This window comes from Cydia strobilella, chromosome 8 (genome assembly GCF_947568885.1).
Source record: "Cydia strobilella chromosome 8, ilCydStro3.1, whole genome shotgun sequence".
NCBI lineage: Eukaryota > Metazoa > Arthropoda > Insecta > Lepidoptera > Tortricidae > Cydia > Cydia strobilella.
The window spans coordinates 6,870,717-6,890,202 of record NC_086048.1 but is presented as its reverse complement, the minus strand read 5'-3'; the positions used below and the strand labels follow the sequence as shown (position 1 = coordinate 6,890,202).

The 19,486-nt window shown below is 37.6% G+C and overlaps 1 protein-coding gene across 2 annotated transcripts; it reads left to right on the top strand.

Moving 5' to 3' along the window:
- The first annotated feature begins 1,450 nt into the window (after positions 1-1,450).
- Positions 1,451-19,332, top strand: LOC134743577 (S-adenosylmethionine synthase). 2 transcript variants are annotated; one of them, XM_063677126.1, is made up of 10 exons: positions 1,451-1,788; positions 2,112-2,189; positions 2,268-2,390; positions 2,567-2,676; positions 3,837-3,980; positions 5,123-5,209; positions 9,832-9,963; positions 13,764-13,946; positions 16,466-16,599; positions 18,038-19,332. In XM_063677126.1, exons 1-10 carry the CDS (start codon positions 1,674-1,676, stop codon positions 18,141-18,143), a joined length of 1,212 nt encoding a protein of 403 aa, XP_063533196.1. In that variant the 5' UTR covers positions 1,451-1,673; the 3' UTR covers positions 18,144-19,332. The 2 variants fall into 2 exon arrangements, with proteins under 2 accessions (XP_063533196.1, XP_063533195.1); XM_063677125.1 differs by lacking the exon at positions 2,567-2,676 and adding an exon at positions 3,169-3,281 and having other exon boundaries at positions 1,455-1,788.
- Positions 19,333-19,486: the final 154 nt, after the last annotated feature.

The following is a 19,486-nucleotide window of genomic DNA, read 5'->3' as shown; positions in this document are numbered from 1 at the left end:
CGTCAATTCTTGGGATTGATTGCCAAGCGGACCCCAGGCTCCCATGAGCCGTGGCAAAATGCCGGGACAACGCGAGGAAGATGATGATGGCATTCAATTTTTTCAAATTTTCTATTCAAATTTCAGGATCAATAATACAAACAAATACTTACTCACGCGATTACAGTAAAGAATATTGACCAGGTTCGATTCCCGGTTATGTATGTGTTTAAAAAAAAGTTTGCATGTAATATTATTAAATCTAAAATTGACGCCATGGTTCCTAAGAACAGATTTACAGATCTTAACAAAATATGCACGACGTTATCTAAAAGGTGGCGATTACTAGGACACCTATTTAATGGAACCGATGCAATCGAAACGGTTTCAGTTGAAGTTTGTCACCGCAACGCGTACGGTTTCCCTGCGGTATAAAATAAATGATTTTCGGTGCAAGTGAACATAATATTATTATAGTGAACCTTTTTAAAGTATTGACAAGGTTTCATTTCTTTAAAGCGCAAGTGATATAAATAAATAATAAGGTAGGATTAAGGTTCTAGATAGCTATAGAGAAATAAAAATAAGTAAGCTAAGAATGCGCGCTCCATACATCAGTTTCCTTACTTAATAAATAATAAGTTGTGTCGGAGGTAGGTATATGGTAAAACTTTTAATAACTCGCTGAAAAGTTAATACCTACATAGGTACTAAAAATAAGTTTTCTCAAAACTAGTTTAAATTTTGGTACTTATTTTAAAAGGTGTTTTTATCTGAGTATGGAGTGAGCACAGCCCTGGCCCACTTGCACCATTCACTAACCCGGGTTAACCGGTTGAACCTGGAGTTACCATGGTTACCAGTACAATATGACACTGGGTTAACGGTTTAACCGGTTAACCCTAGGTTAGTGGGATGCTGAGATGGTGCAAGTGGCGCTTACCGCTTAACGCTAAGAAGAAGAAGAAGCTTAATCTTTGCTCTATTTAGCTAAGCAAGAAGTTTTTGTAAATTTTAGACGAAACCAACTTAACTAAACATTCAATTATTTTATAAACCTTTTATAAAACTACCTAATACCTACTCTAAAGTCGAAGGGCTTTAGAGTAGGTGAAAAAATTTAAAAATCTCTTAAATACTAAATGTATTTAAAAGACTTCTAAATTTTTATATTATATTCCTGAATTTTTATTTGAGAATACCGCCCTTTTTCATGAATACAGATATCAAAAAAAAATTGTTTTTACATTTATGGCCTGGATGCGAGTCCTTTAAGCCATATAACGTCAAAATAATCTGTGGCGCTTTTACAAATGAAAAGAGCTTAAAATATAAGTTATGTAATATATTAATTATACAAATGAAATTGTGGTTAATATTAAAAAATTTCATAATTATTACTCCATTACCTTAAGTATAGCAATTTTTTGATTTATGATTTGTTGCTTTTCATTTTCTTACAGGTCTAAAAAACATTTCATAAAAGTCAAAACAAATCATTTTGGCCAATAACAACGCTTGAACCTGTCAGCTGTACTAAGCGCGTCATCGCTTCTCATTGGTCATTATTTGTGTCTCTGTCGCGCCGCTCCGACCTTATAAATATCAGCGCGAACTCGCGCCGGACCTCTTTTCCACAGTGTTAATTCAGGGGGTTTTAGTCGGGTTATTTTGTGAGCTAACTCTTATTCAGAATGCCGGAAACTTCAAAAATGAATGGATACACAAAAACTAACGGACACAGTTATGATATGGAAGATGGATCAGTGTTTCTTTTCACCTCCGAATCGGTTGGTGAGGGTCATCCAGGTTAGTTTCAAATCTCCAATATCAAATGCTGCAGGAATCATGTTACTCGAAAGATGGCCGCCCTAGGCATGTGCGCAGATAATTTACAAAATATCAATGCTGTGCTGGCTAGAAACATGTTAAATACAATTCAGCCACTTTAATACTGCTATTGGGTTCCACGGTTCCTGTCGATTACGGTGTTACATCATGGGCGGCAGACAATTACATTTGTCAAAATAGTCGCAACACGTGGTCCGAGCCAAACAATGATGAAATGGACTATTAATTTGTAAGTTAACTATAACAGCATAGATTTAACAAATGATCTGGTTTCGTTTCAGATAAAATGTGCGATCAAATAAGTGACGCGATTCTTGACGCGCATTTAAGACAAGATCCGGACGCAAAAGTAGCATGCGGTGAGTGCATTATCGATTTTTGCGAAGTGTTTGTTTGAAGTACTGTGAATGTTTACTAACAAGTAGTACATTTAACAGAAACTGTGACAAAAACTGGGATGGTCTTGCTGTGCGGCGAAATCACCTCTAAAGCCAATGTAGACTATCAGAAGGTAGTCAGAGAAACCGTCAAGCACATTGGCTATGATGACTCATCTAAAGGTAAGCATAAATCTTCATTATCCTTGAAATACTGTCATTATAGTGATGAACAGACAATCATGTAGTGCTGGCAACATGCCATGCAGATACTGAACTAAACTGTTCAGTAAAATCTAGAATGTCATTAAAAAAAATGTTTATATTTGAAACCTGAACTATTATTTCCTGCACAATAGGTTTTGATTGGCGTACACTAAACTTATTACTGGCTATTGAGGAACAAAGTCCAGATATTGCAAAAGCATTTGAAGATAGAGAAGAAATTGATCTTGGGGCAGGAGATCAGGTATAAATTCTACTAGAGCCTGTTGCACGAAAGAATTATGGGTTTCAAACAGAACGTTGGACTACCAGAAATTTGCTAGTATTAAGAGCATGCTAAAACATTTGTGAGGGTTCATGCAAAAGGTATCACATTTTTGGTTGTCATTAGGACTCTGTTATTACACTTATTACATCCTATTTTCAGAAACATTTTCTTGACAACCAACAAAGTGGCAATTTTTTGCCTGAACATTACACATTTCATACTTCTACATTAAAAAATACTACAATATAACTCGTCCACTATTAGAATGTTAAAATTTTATTAAAACTGTACTTTCCATCTTGGCTCATAATTTGGATGATTGCATCCGAAAAATGAACCGAATATTGGCATATTCACTTATTTCATCATACTGGGGAATCTTACATTCGGCAGGTCAAACCAGAATGATTAAAGTTTAAGTGTAGTGATATAAATATCATAAATAACTAATGGGCATGTTGGGACCAGGGTTTGATTACAAGACATGCAGCGTCATGTTGGCGCTAGACCAGCAGTCTCCGAACATTGCTGCCGGAGTGCATGAGAACAGAAATGACGAAGAAGTAGGAGCTGGTGATCAGGTAACTGTCCCTCTCCATTTCACCTGGTCTCATTTTCATGGTCTTGCACTTTTCATCTCATAACAAGTTAAAATTTACAGTACATGTTGCCGCACTAACAGTTTACTGTGGTCATAAATGTCATGCAATTTCTTTCACTGTTGCATAGGATTAGCAAGTGTGAGAGTTTATACTACATTATGACTCTTTTCACTCTTTTCAGTTAGTACCCTGGTTACTTTAGTAATTGATTATGATAGCGATATAACCTTCATTACGACATCCATCTTAGTAAGTTCTGGGTCAAACATTAATTTTAGGAGGAAAATAGTTGATACTATTGCAAATATTAATAAAAAGAAGTTTTGTGATAAAACTACTAAATACCGTTTTTGAATAATTTTTTTAATAAATCAATAGTAATAATCTCCCTAACACTTTCTCATCTGTTTTATTGTGTTATTATATAAAATTTGCAAAATCTAAAATCAATAAGTTTTGTATTAATTTTTTCATTTAATTACAGTTGTATAACACATTTACAAACAAATTTTAATTATGTATTTTATTCTCCAGGGCCTAATGTTTGGCTATGCAACAGATGAAACAGAAGAATGCATGCCACTGACAGTAGTGCTCGCACACAGACTAAACCAGAAGATTGCAGACTTGAGGCGAAATGGAGAATTCTGGTGGGCTCGCCCAGACTCCAAAACTCAGGTAAAAATTTTATATCCTTGTTCGAGTTTAAATTATATGGGAAAGGTTTTGTACTTTAAATCATATAGTACAATGGATAGTATAAGCTTGGACTATCTCGATGATTATGCTTGATAAGAAATGCAATAACAGTAAATTTGATATAAAAAGCGAGGAACAGAACCCTCTGGAGGAACCTGGTCTTTAACAGAAGGACATGATGTCACGATCCTCAGTATTGAGGGACCGACTGAAGAAAAAGATATAAAATTGTTATTTATATGGTTTTTATTAAAACTTGTCTCTTGACCTAAAGCCATTAAAGTCAATAAAATGATGAAAGAGATGAACAGTCTCCAACAAAAATATACCTAGCTAAAGTACTTCATGTATAAAAATGTCGTACATAAATCATTCGTTATCAACACACAACTAGAGCATGTGCTCTAAAGCGAATATTTTAAAAGTTATTGCGGAGAGATCTTGTTGCCAGGGGATCATATGACAAAGCACGTTCATGGGTACAATGTCTCAACAATAACGTTCGCAAGTGATAAAATTGACACCGTCTGCCAGCGTTTGAGTTGATCAAATTAATGTGTGGACAAGACGACAAGACCACACGCCATGTTTCAATTTTACTCCATTTGTTGGTATAACATTAAATTGACGGTTAGTTAACCTTTTGAGACGAGTCTGGAAGAACGAGACGCGACGCCATTTGACGGAATTTAGCGATAAAATGGGTTTCACAAGTATCTTTTGTATTGCTTTACTTTTCTTATCTATCTCTTATATAGTTATAATTGGCATTATATCTTAGCTCTATATCACTCTACTGAGTCTATTTCTTAGTTACCTATGGTATTATTGAAGGATGGTTTAAATACATGTAATATAAGCATACTTTATACAGTTAATGTTAAGGTACAAAATCGAATGTCCATCGAACCATCTTCCAATCACAAACCAAAGAAGTAGTGACTACTTCTCTTGCGAAAATTTCGCCTGTACCCTTCTTTTACGTATTATCTGTACATTGTTTTACCTCAATATTCATTGGATATAATATTATGGGACATGGCAAATAAGTTCATAATTGACTGATTACAATCATAGGCTTGCTTGTTTCAAACACCGTTTTACATCAGAATAATTTTCAGGTGACCTGCGAGTACATCTTTGCCGGCGGCGCGACGGTGCCACAGAGGGTCCACACTGTCGTCGTTTCTCTGCAGCACTCTGAAAAGGTAACAATCTTCCTTACCTCATACCAAAAGACAGACAGATTTACAGCATAGATAGTGGTCTGGGCAGTGGGGGGACACTCCTCCTTTCGGGCTTTCTCGGTTTTGTTCGGCTCAGCATTGCTCTGAGCTATGAGGGCTACTGTTTTTGTGCTCACCAGTTGGCGCCACAGTACCTAGTCGGCTCATAAGTTCTGTGATATACATAGTATCAAATAAAATCAAAAGTTTAAGTTTATTCCGTATAATTTGTACAGCGTTTGAAAGCTTATAAACTAGAGAATCTAAATGTATAACATTTATTCAAAATGACCGCCATAATTATCTACACAGGCTTGAAGTCTTCGTGGCCAGTCGTCAATGGATTCACGCACCACTTTCATGTCGATATTGGCCACTGCCGTAGCAAGAGATTTTTTCAGCGAGTCTAGATTTGCATGAGGTTTTGAGCACACCTTTTCCTCTAAATACTGCCATATTTTATAGTCTAAAGGATTAAGATCTGGGCTAGAGGAGGGCCAATCTTCATGCCGTATAAAGTCGATTTTATTGGAGGCGAGCCAGGCTTGTGTAGACTTTGCCTTATGGGCTGGAGCAGAGTCCTGCTGGAAAACCCAATGCTGGTTTAGAAACATCGTATGGGATAGTGGTTTCACAATATTAGTCAACACCGTGTCTTGGTACACTTTGGCACTAGTTTTTACTCCTTTCTCACAAAAATGCATACTAGTGACGCCTGCATAAGAAACTCCCAGCCAAACCATCACAAGATGAAGGGTGATGACCTCTTTGAATACGGGGAATGCTATTAGACGCTTCTTTACTATTGCGAGCGTACACTCTATCCTTTTGTTTATTACAGTTTTCTTCTATGTCAAAAATTTTCTCGTCCGAAAACAGTATACAACGGTGCTTATTTTTAGCGTACTTCTTCAATAAAGCTTTAGACCTTTTAAGCCTTAAAGCTTTAAGCCGACCATTGAGAAGATGGCCAGTTTTTCGTTTATAAGCACGAAGTCTCAGGTCTTGATTAAGAACTCTTTTCACCGTGATTTTGCTCAAACCCATCTGGAGGGCCATAACTTTTTGTTTCCTAGCGGGATTTCTGGCAATGCGTGCCCTAATTGCTTGTACAACCGCTGGAGTCCTAGCTGTACGCGGACGACCGCTTCTTTTCTTGTCATTTAAACTAGAGACCTCACTGTATCTTTCTATGGTACGATACACAAATCTTAGAGAGAATTTTAAATTTTCAAGTAGCTTAAAAATTTTAGTCGGCGAGTGACCACAACGATATAGTGCAATTATTGCGGTACGGCTATCTTTAAGCGTCTACTCCATGTTGAAGAAAACAGAAAATTGCAAAATTATACTACTCAAATATTTAATAAAGATTCGAAATTCAAATGCAGAACGGTTTTTGTTTTAGGAGTTCCAAATTTAAATTTTAAAGGCCAGTGACAGAACTTATGAGCCGACTAGGTAGATGTAAGTCCAGAAAACCGGCCAAATGCGAGTTGGACTCGCGCTCGAAGGGTTCCGTACTATTACGCAAAAAACGGCAAAAAAAATCACGTTTGTTGTATGAGAGCCCCACTTAAATATTTATTTTATTCTTTTTTCAGTATTTGTTGTTATACCGACAACAGAAATACATCCTCTGTGAAAATTTCAACTGTCTAGCTATCACGGTTCATGAGATACAGCCTGGTGACAGACAGACAGGCGGACAGAGGAGTTATTAATAGGGTCCCGTTTAGGTTTAGGGGCGGGTCCCTTTGGCTCGTCTTAACAGCATTCAGCTACTTATGCCAACTGTACTGGGTCTGGGTGGTAAAGCAAAATCCCTCGGCCAAGGAAAAAATGTTACCACCTCTTCTTCACATTAAATACTTAAATGTGTAGTAAATATAAAATAATTAAACTAAGCTCATTAAACAGAAGATGTTGTCCCGTCTTGCCTGTAGGATTCAACGATTCAGGTTCGAATTGCTAAAATATTATTTAATACATAGTCTGTCTAAGTAATGATGTTTTAATAATCTGCGCACTCGTAATGATTATGACGAAATGTAATCATAACAATTACATGCAGCTTGAAAAATCTTGTTGGAATTATGAAAACTGCTCAATGGACGTACCTAATACGGAAGCTTGGCGCCTAATTGACCTTCTTGATAACATTATAAAATGTCCCTGATAAATTTAAATCGGCAAACTTTTGAGAAGAGCCAACAATAATTGTATTTATGTACAGTGAAGTACCTAAAAACGTACAATTCATTGACATTTATTTTAAGTTATACTTATGTAAGCTTCTTCAAACTACAAAATATACTTTATTGCCAAAACATGATAGGTTGATAGTTACAGAAATATGGCAGCAATATAAACAATAATATAACTTCTAGGTTAAGTACGTACTATTGTACTTCCACAGAGCCGCATGCGCCTCGCGAGCTCCGGTTTGCCGACCCCTGATCTAGGCTAAATATAAAATGGTTTTGTACCGACATAAATAAAATAGGTGCGAACATACAATATTCATACAACTACATAATACACAACTATGTAAATTATACATAAAAAACAAAAGGTGTTCTTATCCCTTAATACAATATATTTATTAGAAACATTTTTTGTGTATGGTACGATCTCTTTTTTATCGCTTTTGTGTGTGGATGACGGTTCCTTTTTATCGCTCACTAGCTAAAAAGTAGGGCAATGTTTTATCATCATTTATATTTTCGGATAAAAGAACTGGCTTCCGTTGGCTCGTTGGGTGGATGACGTTCGAAAAATCGCGGGGCACTTTTGGATGAGACTAGCCCAGGACCGGGATAAGTGGCGTACTCGAAGAGGCCTGTGCTTAGCAGCCTATTGCGAATTATATGGCCACATGCGAGTTTATCTAAACCGCGAAAGATATTGCGCGCGTGTATAATTTTCTACAAAACCTTTATAACAAATTGATTAGGCTTGCTTGATAAACAATTATTTATACGTCCATGACGTGAAAGATAAGGTTTGAAACGCATGTTGTTACGTCAGTTTCTTAGCTTATCAGACATCACTAAACCATGCCACAGCGTGGGAGTGCGTTTAAATTCCCTGAAGTGTATCAATCGAGTATGGTCACATCGTTTAACCCGTTTTATAAAAGCATTCTTATACTTGTAATAAAATTTAAAATCGTTAAGTTTTTTCAAACCAGACAATTGATCTAACTTGTTGGTTGCAGAGTTGTAATTTTATAAATTGTTTTTGTATAAAATGTAATTTTATACAATATTATGTTCACTGTCCGTGTAAACGGAATGAACAGTTAAGTATGATATAGATAAGAGCTTATGTGCGTGAATTATTATTTATACAGTAGCCTAGTTCCTAACGTCCTATTAAGTCCCTGAAAAAACAGTAGTATTTATTTACATATAGTAACAATACCTAATAGAACCATTGTTATTTCAAATGGGTGTCTATTTAGTAATCAGTAAATTATTGAATAACTATTCAAAATATGCCTGATAATGTTACACAACTTTGACACCCACCCGCTATCTTCAGTCACCCGTGAACATGATGCATGTAACTGCGTCGAAATATCGGGAGCTCATAAATAATACAAAAGGTAATCACGGTCTATATCCCGGTCAATATAAGTCTAGTGAAATTAACCGTGAATCATTCAAAACTCTAATCAAATTAAATATTTTAAAGCATAAATAAATAAAAAATTGTAAACGTCAGTATTTTCAAAGTAAAACTCATTTATACCTACTTGGTTGGTATGAATTAGTGACATAATTTAAAAAAAAGTTATAACTCGCGAGTTAGTTATAGCTCTTTTTTTTCAGAATCCATAACTCACGCGGGAACAATATGGGCCTTTGTCCTTCAGTACACCTGCATGAAATAAGATCTTTTTTCGAGAAAGTGTGATGAAAAAGCTTTAGTGATTATGATAGTGACGTTACTTTAATTTTGCAAATCGATCACCTGGAGGAGGAAAAGGACATGTTGCAGACCGACCGAGTTATTTATACTTTATTACAGTATTATAACAAGGTGCAAAACTAAAAATACCTATGTTGTTTTACATTTGACATTGTGTATAAAAAAACCGGCCTAGTGCGATTCGGACTCGCGCACGAAGGGTTACGTACCATTACGCAAAAAAAAAAGCAAAGAGGAAGGAGGGAAGACCAAGGAGAGCGTACATGCATCAAATAAAGGAAAAACTCAACGTCGTGTCGTATCAGGCTGTCAAAGAGAAGGCAGAGGACCGCGAAACATGGAAATTGCTCCACCGACAAGAGACTTACTCTTAAGTATATGATGATGACGCAAAAAACGGCAAAAATTCACGTTTGGTGTATGGGAGCCCCACTTAAATATTTATTTTATTCTGTTTTTAGTATTTGTTGTTATAGCGGCAACAGAAATACATCATCTGTGAAAATTTCAACTGTCTAGCTATCATGGTTCATTAGATACAGCCTGGTGACAGACAGACGGACAGCAGAGTCTTAGTAATAGGGTCCCGTTTTCACTTTTGGGTACGGAATCCTAAAAATCAACCTTAACAACGAAATAACTTAAACCTATTCTATTATCATGTGCAGATTACTCTGGAGACGCTGCGAGAGGAAATCCGTGAGAAGGTCATTAAGGAAGTGATCCCCGCCCAGTACCTTGACGAGAGAACCGTCGTGCACATTAACCCTTGCGGTCTTTTCATCATCGGAGGCCCACAGGTAATTTTTATTTTGTTTTAGTTAAAAAAAATCTAGCATTTTCTTTAAGGTAATCTGCAACACTAATTTTGTAGGTCCCCGCCGGGTACAGATGGTGCTTTCATATATATCATTCCCAATTGTCCCCGCCCCACGTGACCGCCGCTATACATGCGAATACACCATTTCGTAGAACAGTAGTGAAGTGAAGGATCTATAATGGTGGTCCCACACTGGCTGTTATATGTATAACGTTTGCAGTAAAACAAATACTTGTGCACAACACGTATAATTTGATAAGCACTTCCGAAAGTCACTAAAAAAAATTTACACTTGGAATTTAAAAAGTTAATGTAACCAAAACAAATTGTTTTTCTGACAGTCCGCTTTCCGCACTGGCGTGAACTGGTGTACGAGCGAAAGATAATGGCGTATAAATTTAGCTGTAGAAGGAAAGAAATGGATTAATGAGTCTCCATCTCATCTCTATCTTATGGACGATAATGGCTGTTTCAACGGGTGATAGGTACCTAAATTTATTGCCGAATATTAGTTTCGCCTGACAATTAGGGGCAATTAGAATTTTAAAAGACAACGCCTTAAATAAATGCGGAATACGGATAACAGCGGCTTTACAGAATTAAAAGTAATATTGTACAAAAAAAATAACAATGAACCGGGAAAAAATAACAATTAAACGGGAACCGATTCCAATACGTTAAAAAATATTCAAACTCCGTAGACGATGACAATTTGTTCGGCCAACCGAAGCTGTACCGTGACCTATCGAACCGCGCTGTATGCGGGCTCGTGTCCTCCGTGGGTCTGCTAGTTCCTTTCCAAAGCAAACGTTCGGCTAACCAACGCTATCAACGCTACGCAGTATGCGGGCTCGTCTCCTCCGTGGGTCTGATATCTGACCGCTGACTGATGGGGTCGACGACCATCCACTGCCGACTGCACGTCGGCGGCTGCGCCCTGTCGTTGATACGACAACCACGCACCACCGGAGCACTGCTCCACGGTGGCCTTAAAAAGGTCCTGTTGCAGGCAACTGCGGCCAACAAGGCCGCGGAACGACGGGAAGTAAAGCGCACTCGAAGTTGTTATTAGCAACCTCAGAAGAAAACGTTCCTCTTCAAGCTTAAAAGGTTAACTTTGACGAAAAAACCAGGAAAAAATCTAATTTATCACAAACAGCTCTTTACACGTCAATCCCAAAATCCATCTGAAGTATCACGAAGAAAACAAATTTCTCTTTCCGAATCAGAATTGAAATTCAAAATTCAACGCAATTGTAACCTGCCAATCTCGAAAATATCATCGTCCAAAAAAGGTTCCATGTGTTTCTTTAAACCGCCATCTAACCGTAATTGCGTGAATCAATTCACACTATACGACACGACTAAACAAACAAGCAAACTAGACATGACTGACAAGCAAGTAGTTTCCAAAACAAAACGACAGATGTAGCGTCACGCTACACGTTATATTGTGTGACGGGGGCAACTTTAAAAACCTCTATCATTACTCTTATGTTAGCCCTATCACACCATGTTATATAACAGCCAGTGTAGGACTACGGACTACCATGACTGCTTTTAAGTGCGCGCGAAATGCCCTAAATTCAAGGGACAATATCTTTTTTTCACAACAAATGACGCAACCTGAGTAAAGGTTTTGAAAAGAGAAGAAAAGGGCTTGCTTTTGGCTCTTGAAATTCCTACTTTCCGCACTCGTATCGTAAATAACTACCTAGTACCATAAGGGGGGGTGTCACTGCGCAGTTTAGGTATATTTGGCCGGCGCACCGCCCGGGAAGGTGTATGGCAGTGGGCTGCCGTTCGGCTCGCACGATAGTCGTGTCACGTGGCGCTCGCGCAAAATTGTAAATACGCAATGGCTTCAAAACCTAAATCGCGATCTAATCTGTATAAAAGATAATGTTCTGTTTACGGATGTCTGAATAAACGGAAGAACAAGGAAGCAGAAAAAACATTTTTTTTTAATTCCGGACTATATTGACCGACATATTTTCAAAGGAATAAGTACTTCTGTGGCATACCTACTTCCGTGAGTATCAGACATACTATCTCCGGCTAAAAATTTTATGTTTACAGAATCAACGTTTATAATTCCTACATATTTATCTTAAAAATAATAAATCAGTAGGTATAGGTACAAAAACTTGTCAAGTGACAACCCCGTGCCGACACTCGCAGCTCGGTCATAAAACAGCGGCGCGCAAAGAAGATTCACGGTTCGTGCGCAGTTATAAGTTTCAATTTTGCTTGCAGGCGGCGAGTGTAGGTATAATTTTATACCTAAATCTGGCTTTTGTGAAGGAGTGAATTTTCTGTACGGTAGTACTATTCGTTATTCTGTGGTACCATAGAGTAACTTATACTAGAGCGGTACTGTCATAGTAAATTTTGTAACCACAGTAAATTCACTGCCATCTATCGACACACTTTAAAATTAAAAATGAAGATGTATAAAAATACGATAAAATGTATTTAAATATGGATAAATGATAAATTTTTTTTGCATTAATTATTTTTATGATTTTGACCCATGTTCTTTCACTGATATGCGTTAAAATTGTTAAATAAACGAAATCGTCAACGCCATCTATACGACAGTAGGCCAAAGCTAGTAGCGCCCACTGAGCGAGAATCAAATTTTCTTGATTTTCGAGGCACGTTTTTTCCTTAGACTGTATCCATCTATTACGGAGTTGCTAGTACATATTATTGTAATGAAATTAATCACACATACATTAAAATGTTTTGCCTTCTTTTGTACTTGATAATAAATTTGTACGCGGACGTGATATAACGTTTCAGTGTATGATTTCATAACATTGAAATTTGAATTATCAGAAATGACAATATTATGATAACCTATGACTGTACTTACACAAATATTTATTCTAGATGGTTTGTTTAGAAGTAGATGTTTTTACACGCTTTTATTTAACTTGCCTTGTTAGTATGTATGTTAGTTAGTGTGGGTCAAATATTTGAAGCTAATTTTAAAATTCCCGATTTCCGATTGAGCTGAAATTTTGCATACATATGTAAATCGGATGACAATGCAATATAATGATGACATGGAACTGATCTGATGATGGAGACAGGAGGTGGCCATGGGATCTATGTGATAAAGCAACATAACCTAATTGTGTTTGGGTCATTAGAATTGTCTCGATGAGTATTACTTGCCTGTGGAAAGAAAAGTACAGTCAGTGATAAACGCCTGTATGAAAAATGAAATGTTTGCCAAAAACTTATTTTTTACATAATTACATAACATATTATTTTTAGAAACGCACTATACTTTATAGATACCAGCTTAACTGTTGCTGGTGATACTGGCTGATCAAGGGTAATGGCTAAATAACCACTGCCCGATAATGCATCTCCTCAGTCTATTGCAAATGTATTTTTTGCAAAAGACAGGCGCGGCACGCCCATTATTAAATATCAATTATAGCTTACCACAAACATTGACGTACGTGGGTTATCTTATCACACTGGTGCGAAGCCGTACGTCGCTCCGGTGAGGAATGAGCGCTATGCACGTATCTTAGACGAAGACCCGCTCTTAGGCTACCTTTCCACTGAGGCAGAGATGAGAGGAATCGACCTTACATTGGTGTAATCCACATCTCATCGCAGCGAGCGGCAAATCAATGTATGATGAGTCTGCGGCCTAACTAGCCATCGATAATTTTATTTATGTTTGTTAAAAAGATAGAAGAAACAGAAGAAAATGTTAATGATTAATGAATAAGGTGGTGAAATCGTTTATTGTTGCAGTCTGACGCGGGGCTGACGGGGCGCAAGATCATCGTGGACACGTACGGCGGCTGGGGCGCGCACGGCGGCGGCGCGTTCTCCGGCAAGGACTTCACCAAGGTGGACCGCTCCGCCGCGTACGCCGCGCGCTGGGTCGCCAAGTCGCTCGTCAAGGCCGGCCTCTGTCGCCGCTGCATGGTCCAGGTGGGCTACTCTACTCTACTCTACTCTACTCACCGTCAACGTCACCACTTTACCTTACCCCTATCTCTACGCCAAAAGTATCAAAACGAACGCAACAAAGCTTTGTTGCCAGACTAAATATTTATTCTTATTTTGACGTTTGCAACCAAGGGCCTGACACTCTTTGATAGAGAAAGATAGTCTTATTGCGATTCCTATAAGAGGAATGAGAAAATAGTGCCATGCTTTGTCCTTATCACCGACCGGGTTTTATTTCATGGTCGGGTTATGGCAGCATAGGTAAGAGGCGATGGCGAAATACCGAAATTTATAAGAGTGAAAGAGAAAAAGGATTATGCTGCCATACATTAACCTGTCAATACATGAATATGTCTTCCTCTTACCCCTGGTCGCTCGGTTTCATGTCTATAACTACTATACTATGTCTATGTTTGCAACGTAGACGTTTTAGTGGCATCTACTACTATTAATATTACAAGCGGAACTCTTTTTCTAATTCCACTTATTAGAAAAGGAGTTCCGCTTGTAATATTAGTTGTAGTTTATTATGCAACACGGCCCTGGTGGCACAAAGTTTAATTCAGTACTTTTGGACTGGGGCCGTATCATAATGCTATCATAAGGTGAAAATGTTTATTACATTCTTCCTGTTTATTTATCTTCACATGCTATGCTAGTAGAGTAATAGTACGCATTAGAACTCTGCGACGTGTCGTCACAACGCTGACTTCGAATGGTATTCGAATATAGAAATATATAGAAACCAGTCGTGTCGGCTAAAGTCGCGACACTCGCGACACGTCGCCGGGTTGCAACTTGTGGGTGTTGCCGACGTTTTTCAATTTAATAGTCAACAACAATAGAAATGCAAAAACGTAATTATACACACAGTTGTAGTGATACATACAACTAGAATTTGCATTTTTATTGTGTTTCTATTTCTTTGACAGGTAATTTCGTAGGTTAAGGATAAAGCTGGTAAACAAAGCAAACTGAGAATACTGAGAACATTTTAGCCATGACTTTGAGATCATATCTAAGATAAATCTATTTTTGTACGAAGAATAATGCGTATCTCCATTAGGAGATACTATCGAAGTTTTCTGATACACATCACGTATTAAGATCTGTAAGCAGATTGATATTTTTATGAGATTCTACCAAGCTATAACCTTCAAACCAAAATCAACAACAGAAAGAGAAATACAGATTGAATTTGTAATTATATACAGTTTCAGCGATACCAATTATAATTTGCATTTTTATTGCGATTTTATTTATTTGACACATGATTATGTGGGTTAAGGATACAGCTGGTGTACAATGCAAACTGAGATACCTAACGTTTCAGTCATGACTTTGAGATTTCATAAAGATATATCTATTTGTGTACGAAGAATAGTGACATTTTCTGATACTAATCAAGTATCGTAAATCGATTTGATATTTTTTTGAGATAGTACCAAACAAACGTCTTACATCTCCAAATCTTCATACTTTATGCATGACTGAGATCACATTTAAGATCACAGATGTTTGTATACAAAGTGTGTGTGAAATAGAGATCCTATCGAAATTGTCTGATACGAATCAAGTATCGTAAATACATTTTTTTAAGAAGTTGCTAAGCGGACGAGGTGTTGTTATCAAGTATCGTAAATACCTTTTCTTTAAGAAGTTGCTAAGTGGGCGAGGTATTCAAAATTACCTTGACGCGCTCTTATTCTCTTAACAATAAAGTCGCGTCAAGATCATTTTGAACACCTCGCCCGCTTAGCAACTATTGCTGCTGACTGTACCATGCTTCATAGGCTTATAGCTCTCTAAAGGTACATTTAAACCACCTTCGCGCATGGCATTGACACTTTGATCGCCAAGCTTATCGTGTGCGGCGTCTCTTTGTGAACTTGTCGCAATGCACGAAGGTTGATATTGGGTTGTAGCCGCGCGAATCAGTTTTCTTTGGCGGTCAAAGGTTAATGTATTGACTGATCGAGGTTTTCATCGATTTTTGACAAGTTTTTAATCGATCTCCTACTTTTGCACTACATATATAATTATAAGACAAACGGCTATCGGTTCTTTAATCTTTTATCTCTATTTTTGTCTACCGGATTTTGAATGAAATGAATACTTATTTATTTATGATTTTTTTAAACATTGTCTGAAAAAACACTTTTTTTCGTATCTCGATTGCTTTGAAATATCTTACATATACGAAATTTACATATTTGGGTTCGTCTTTCACGTCTCTAAAAATTTGTCTGAGGTTTTAATTTTAAACTAATTAACACAAAAGTTATGGCCAGAAAACCAGATTTTTGGCCTAAAATTGTTCAACTTTGATGCTAAATATCTCGAAAACACTTTGAAGTAAATATGGGATACTATATTGCTTAAAGCCGTTGCTGTTAATATGATAAACTACAAAAAACATTAGAAAACTAAGGGATTCAGGTCGAAGGTCATTGGGGCATGGGATCCCCTTAAAACTGTAACGAGGTATTTGAATGTTGCAGGTGGCATACGCCATCGGCGTGGCGGAGCCGCTGTCCATCACGGTGTTCGACTACGGCACGTCGCACAAGACCCAGCAGGAGCTGCTTCGCATCGTACAGAAGAACTTTGACCTGCGGCCCGGCAAAATCGTCAAGTGAGTTGTTCTTTCTTCAATAAATTGGTCTGATAAAGACGGGAAAATAATATTTGGGCCAAATCGCCGTCAACTGGCAAGGTGCCCAGAGCGCTGGCTGTATTTTCCCGCTGTATGGCGATACTTATACGCTGTGGCCAAATAGTGGCCAGCCCTCTGGTCGCCCGAAGCCTTCTTTCAATTATCAATACTACATGCATGCATACATACATTACGTGCATTTACATATAAACATGAATAATAATTCCGCACCAATTGTACGTTTCTGTTTGACCCAAAGGTTGACTGGTAGAGGATGCCTTAAGGCATTAAGTCCGCCATTTTTACTTTCTTGTGTCGTGCAATAAAGGTTAAATAAATAAATTAAAACGACTTGCTGGTTTCTAAAATGATTGTGTACCTATTGCTTTAGATGTCAGGATGTCACATAAACCTGAGATCGCCCACTTGTACTAAAACTGCCTACCTAGTTGAGTCGTTATATGTTTTCAGACAAACAAATTAATAAAATTTTCAAACCTGTGTGACATGTACATCTAGGTGTACTGTTTAAAATTCGCCACCTGACGCTCGTGAATGAAATATACCTAAAAATCACTGCAGTGAAGGGTGAAGCCAGCTATCAAAAAAAAAAACACATTAAAAATCGATTCATCTGTTTCGGCGCTACGAGGTCACAGACACACAAATACCAAAGACATAATTCAGGGAAATTAGCTAAAATTACGACATAATTAATGGACGACATAGAACATTGCTTACATAGAATGACTCAACTAACCTGCGGCATGTCTTCACTACATAGTATAAAACAAAGTCGCTTTCCGCTGTCTGTCTGTCCCTATGTATGCTTAGATCTTTAGAACTACGCAATGGATTTTGATGCGGTTTTTAATAGATAGAGTGATACAAGAGGAAGGTTTTATATGTATAATTTGTAAAGGTTTTGTGTAAATTAGTTGAACTACCCGTTCGAAGCCGGGGCGGGTCGCTAGTATTTTATAAATTTGTTTCTGCAATTAAGAGCAAATGAACAAATAATATAATATAACTCTGCTACTATTAGGGCAAATAATATAATTGATTTTGATAGTTTACTATTGTAAAATTAAGTTAAATTAATGCATGTCACGTTTGTGGTTTTAAATTCGCATTGTTTAGTTCTTTAGCACTAGATCTAGAGATAGTTTAATTGAATTGTACAAACAAGTCTTGTCTGAGCAACCATAATTATCTAATTTCAGTAGTGGAAACTGTTTTGGCTTATGTATGTATTTAAGTGTAATTATCTATATGTGTCATCTTTCGCTGTTTGTCTCCCATTATCAATAAATAAATAAATAAAAATATCGTTCATTTTAAATAAACACGATGTGGCAATGATTTTACGTAGTTATTATTTAACGTGCCCTTTAAATATTTTTTATTTGGTTTCCAGGGAGCTAAACCTCAGAGCGCCGATATATCAGAAGACCAGCACCTACGGCCACTTCGGCCGAGAGGGCTTCCCGTGGGAGGATCCCAGGCCGCTCGTCGTAGAATGACTTCAGACCTGAGCTCTAGAACATTGTACATATTCCACCATAATTATAACACTTAATCTACGTGTGTCTTTGTAGCGAGGGCGCGGAGATCGTATCGCTGATGTCTCTCTATAGAGGATTTATGTTTGCGCGATTCTAATCTCGCCGGTGGAACCTGCGTTCCAACGGCGAAGGTTACACTCGCTGGATTCAGTGTAATTATTAAGTATTCATTAGATTAGACGCATTAGACACGTAGGTTTAACACGGTGCCGTCATATCTGAATTTGAGTTAGTTCAGGGGGTTCGACCGGGCAGTTCTATCATTTAAGATAACAGTCTTTGATTCGGATTGAGATATTTGTGATTAATTTTTTATGTATGCCGTACCTAATTGATGAATTATGCCAGTGCAAACTATGTAATGATTTTTAAATGTTATTTTACTTACTTAAAAGGTGGACTGCCTAACAATCTCGAATGTTTTTCATTGTGAGCTTTATGATGTAAGTGCTATGATTACCGGTAGAGTAGACTACTTTCCTGGTCGCGTCACAGTGTAGCAAGGGCCGACTGAGTTACGGCCTGGCCACGACATTGCGCGACTGTCTTTGGCTAAGGCGACAACCATAAGTGGGAACGAAAGGTCCGATCGCTGTCTCGCTCCAACCTATGGTTGTCGCCTTAACCGAAGCCGGTCGCGCAATGTCGTGGCCAGCGCGTCAGCTTTTGCTTGCTGCAAATATAGTTCTGCGCGGTGGCGTATTCGCCATTTATTATTAAGTTTTAGCTATTTAAGTGTCAGTGAACTGCCTGCTATTCATGAATTATTCTAGCCAATTATTGTTGGCGCGGCGTTCCGCGCAGAACGATTTGTGTTGTGTTTCCGAAAAGGAAAGGAAAGGAGCCATTTTGAAAACACACCGACAACCCCAGGGCAGTAGTGCACTGTGCATTTACCACGTTACGATGATTCCGCCGGTAGGCTTAATTAGGCGCAATCCTAATCGTACATTTTATGACATTAGAATTTGGAATTTTAACTATTCGTAGGTCGGTTAGTGAATATTGTGAATTATATACATTTTGATCTGTTTCGACCCGTTAAAAGTTTCTAATTGACTTACTGTGGAATATCGATTTATCAGATTGTGGAATTTAAACTAATATTAAAATTGTGTTCTCCCGGCACATTATCGGGATTTGAAAAGGTGTTTTATTTTACTATTTTGAAAACAACAAACTTGAACGTGAAGATATAATCACAAATTGAAATTAGGATATTACACATAAAAGCGTACAAGTATAATTTTCTACTTTGTGAATGACATATAGTTTCAAACCTATTCCATTTTGAACTTTAA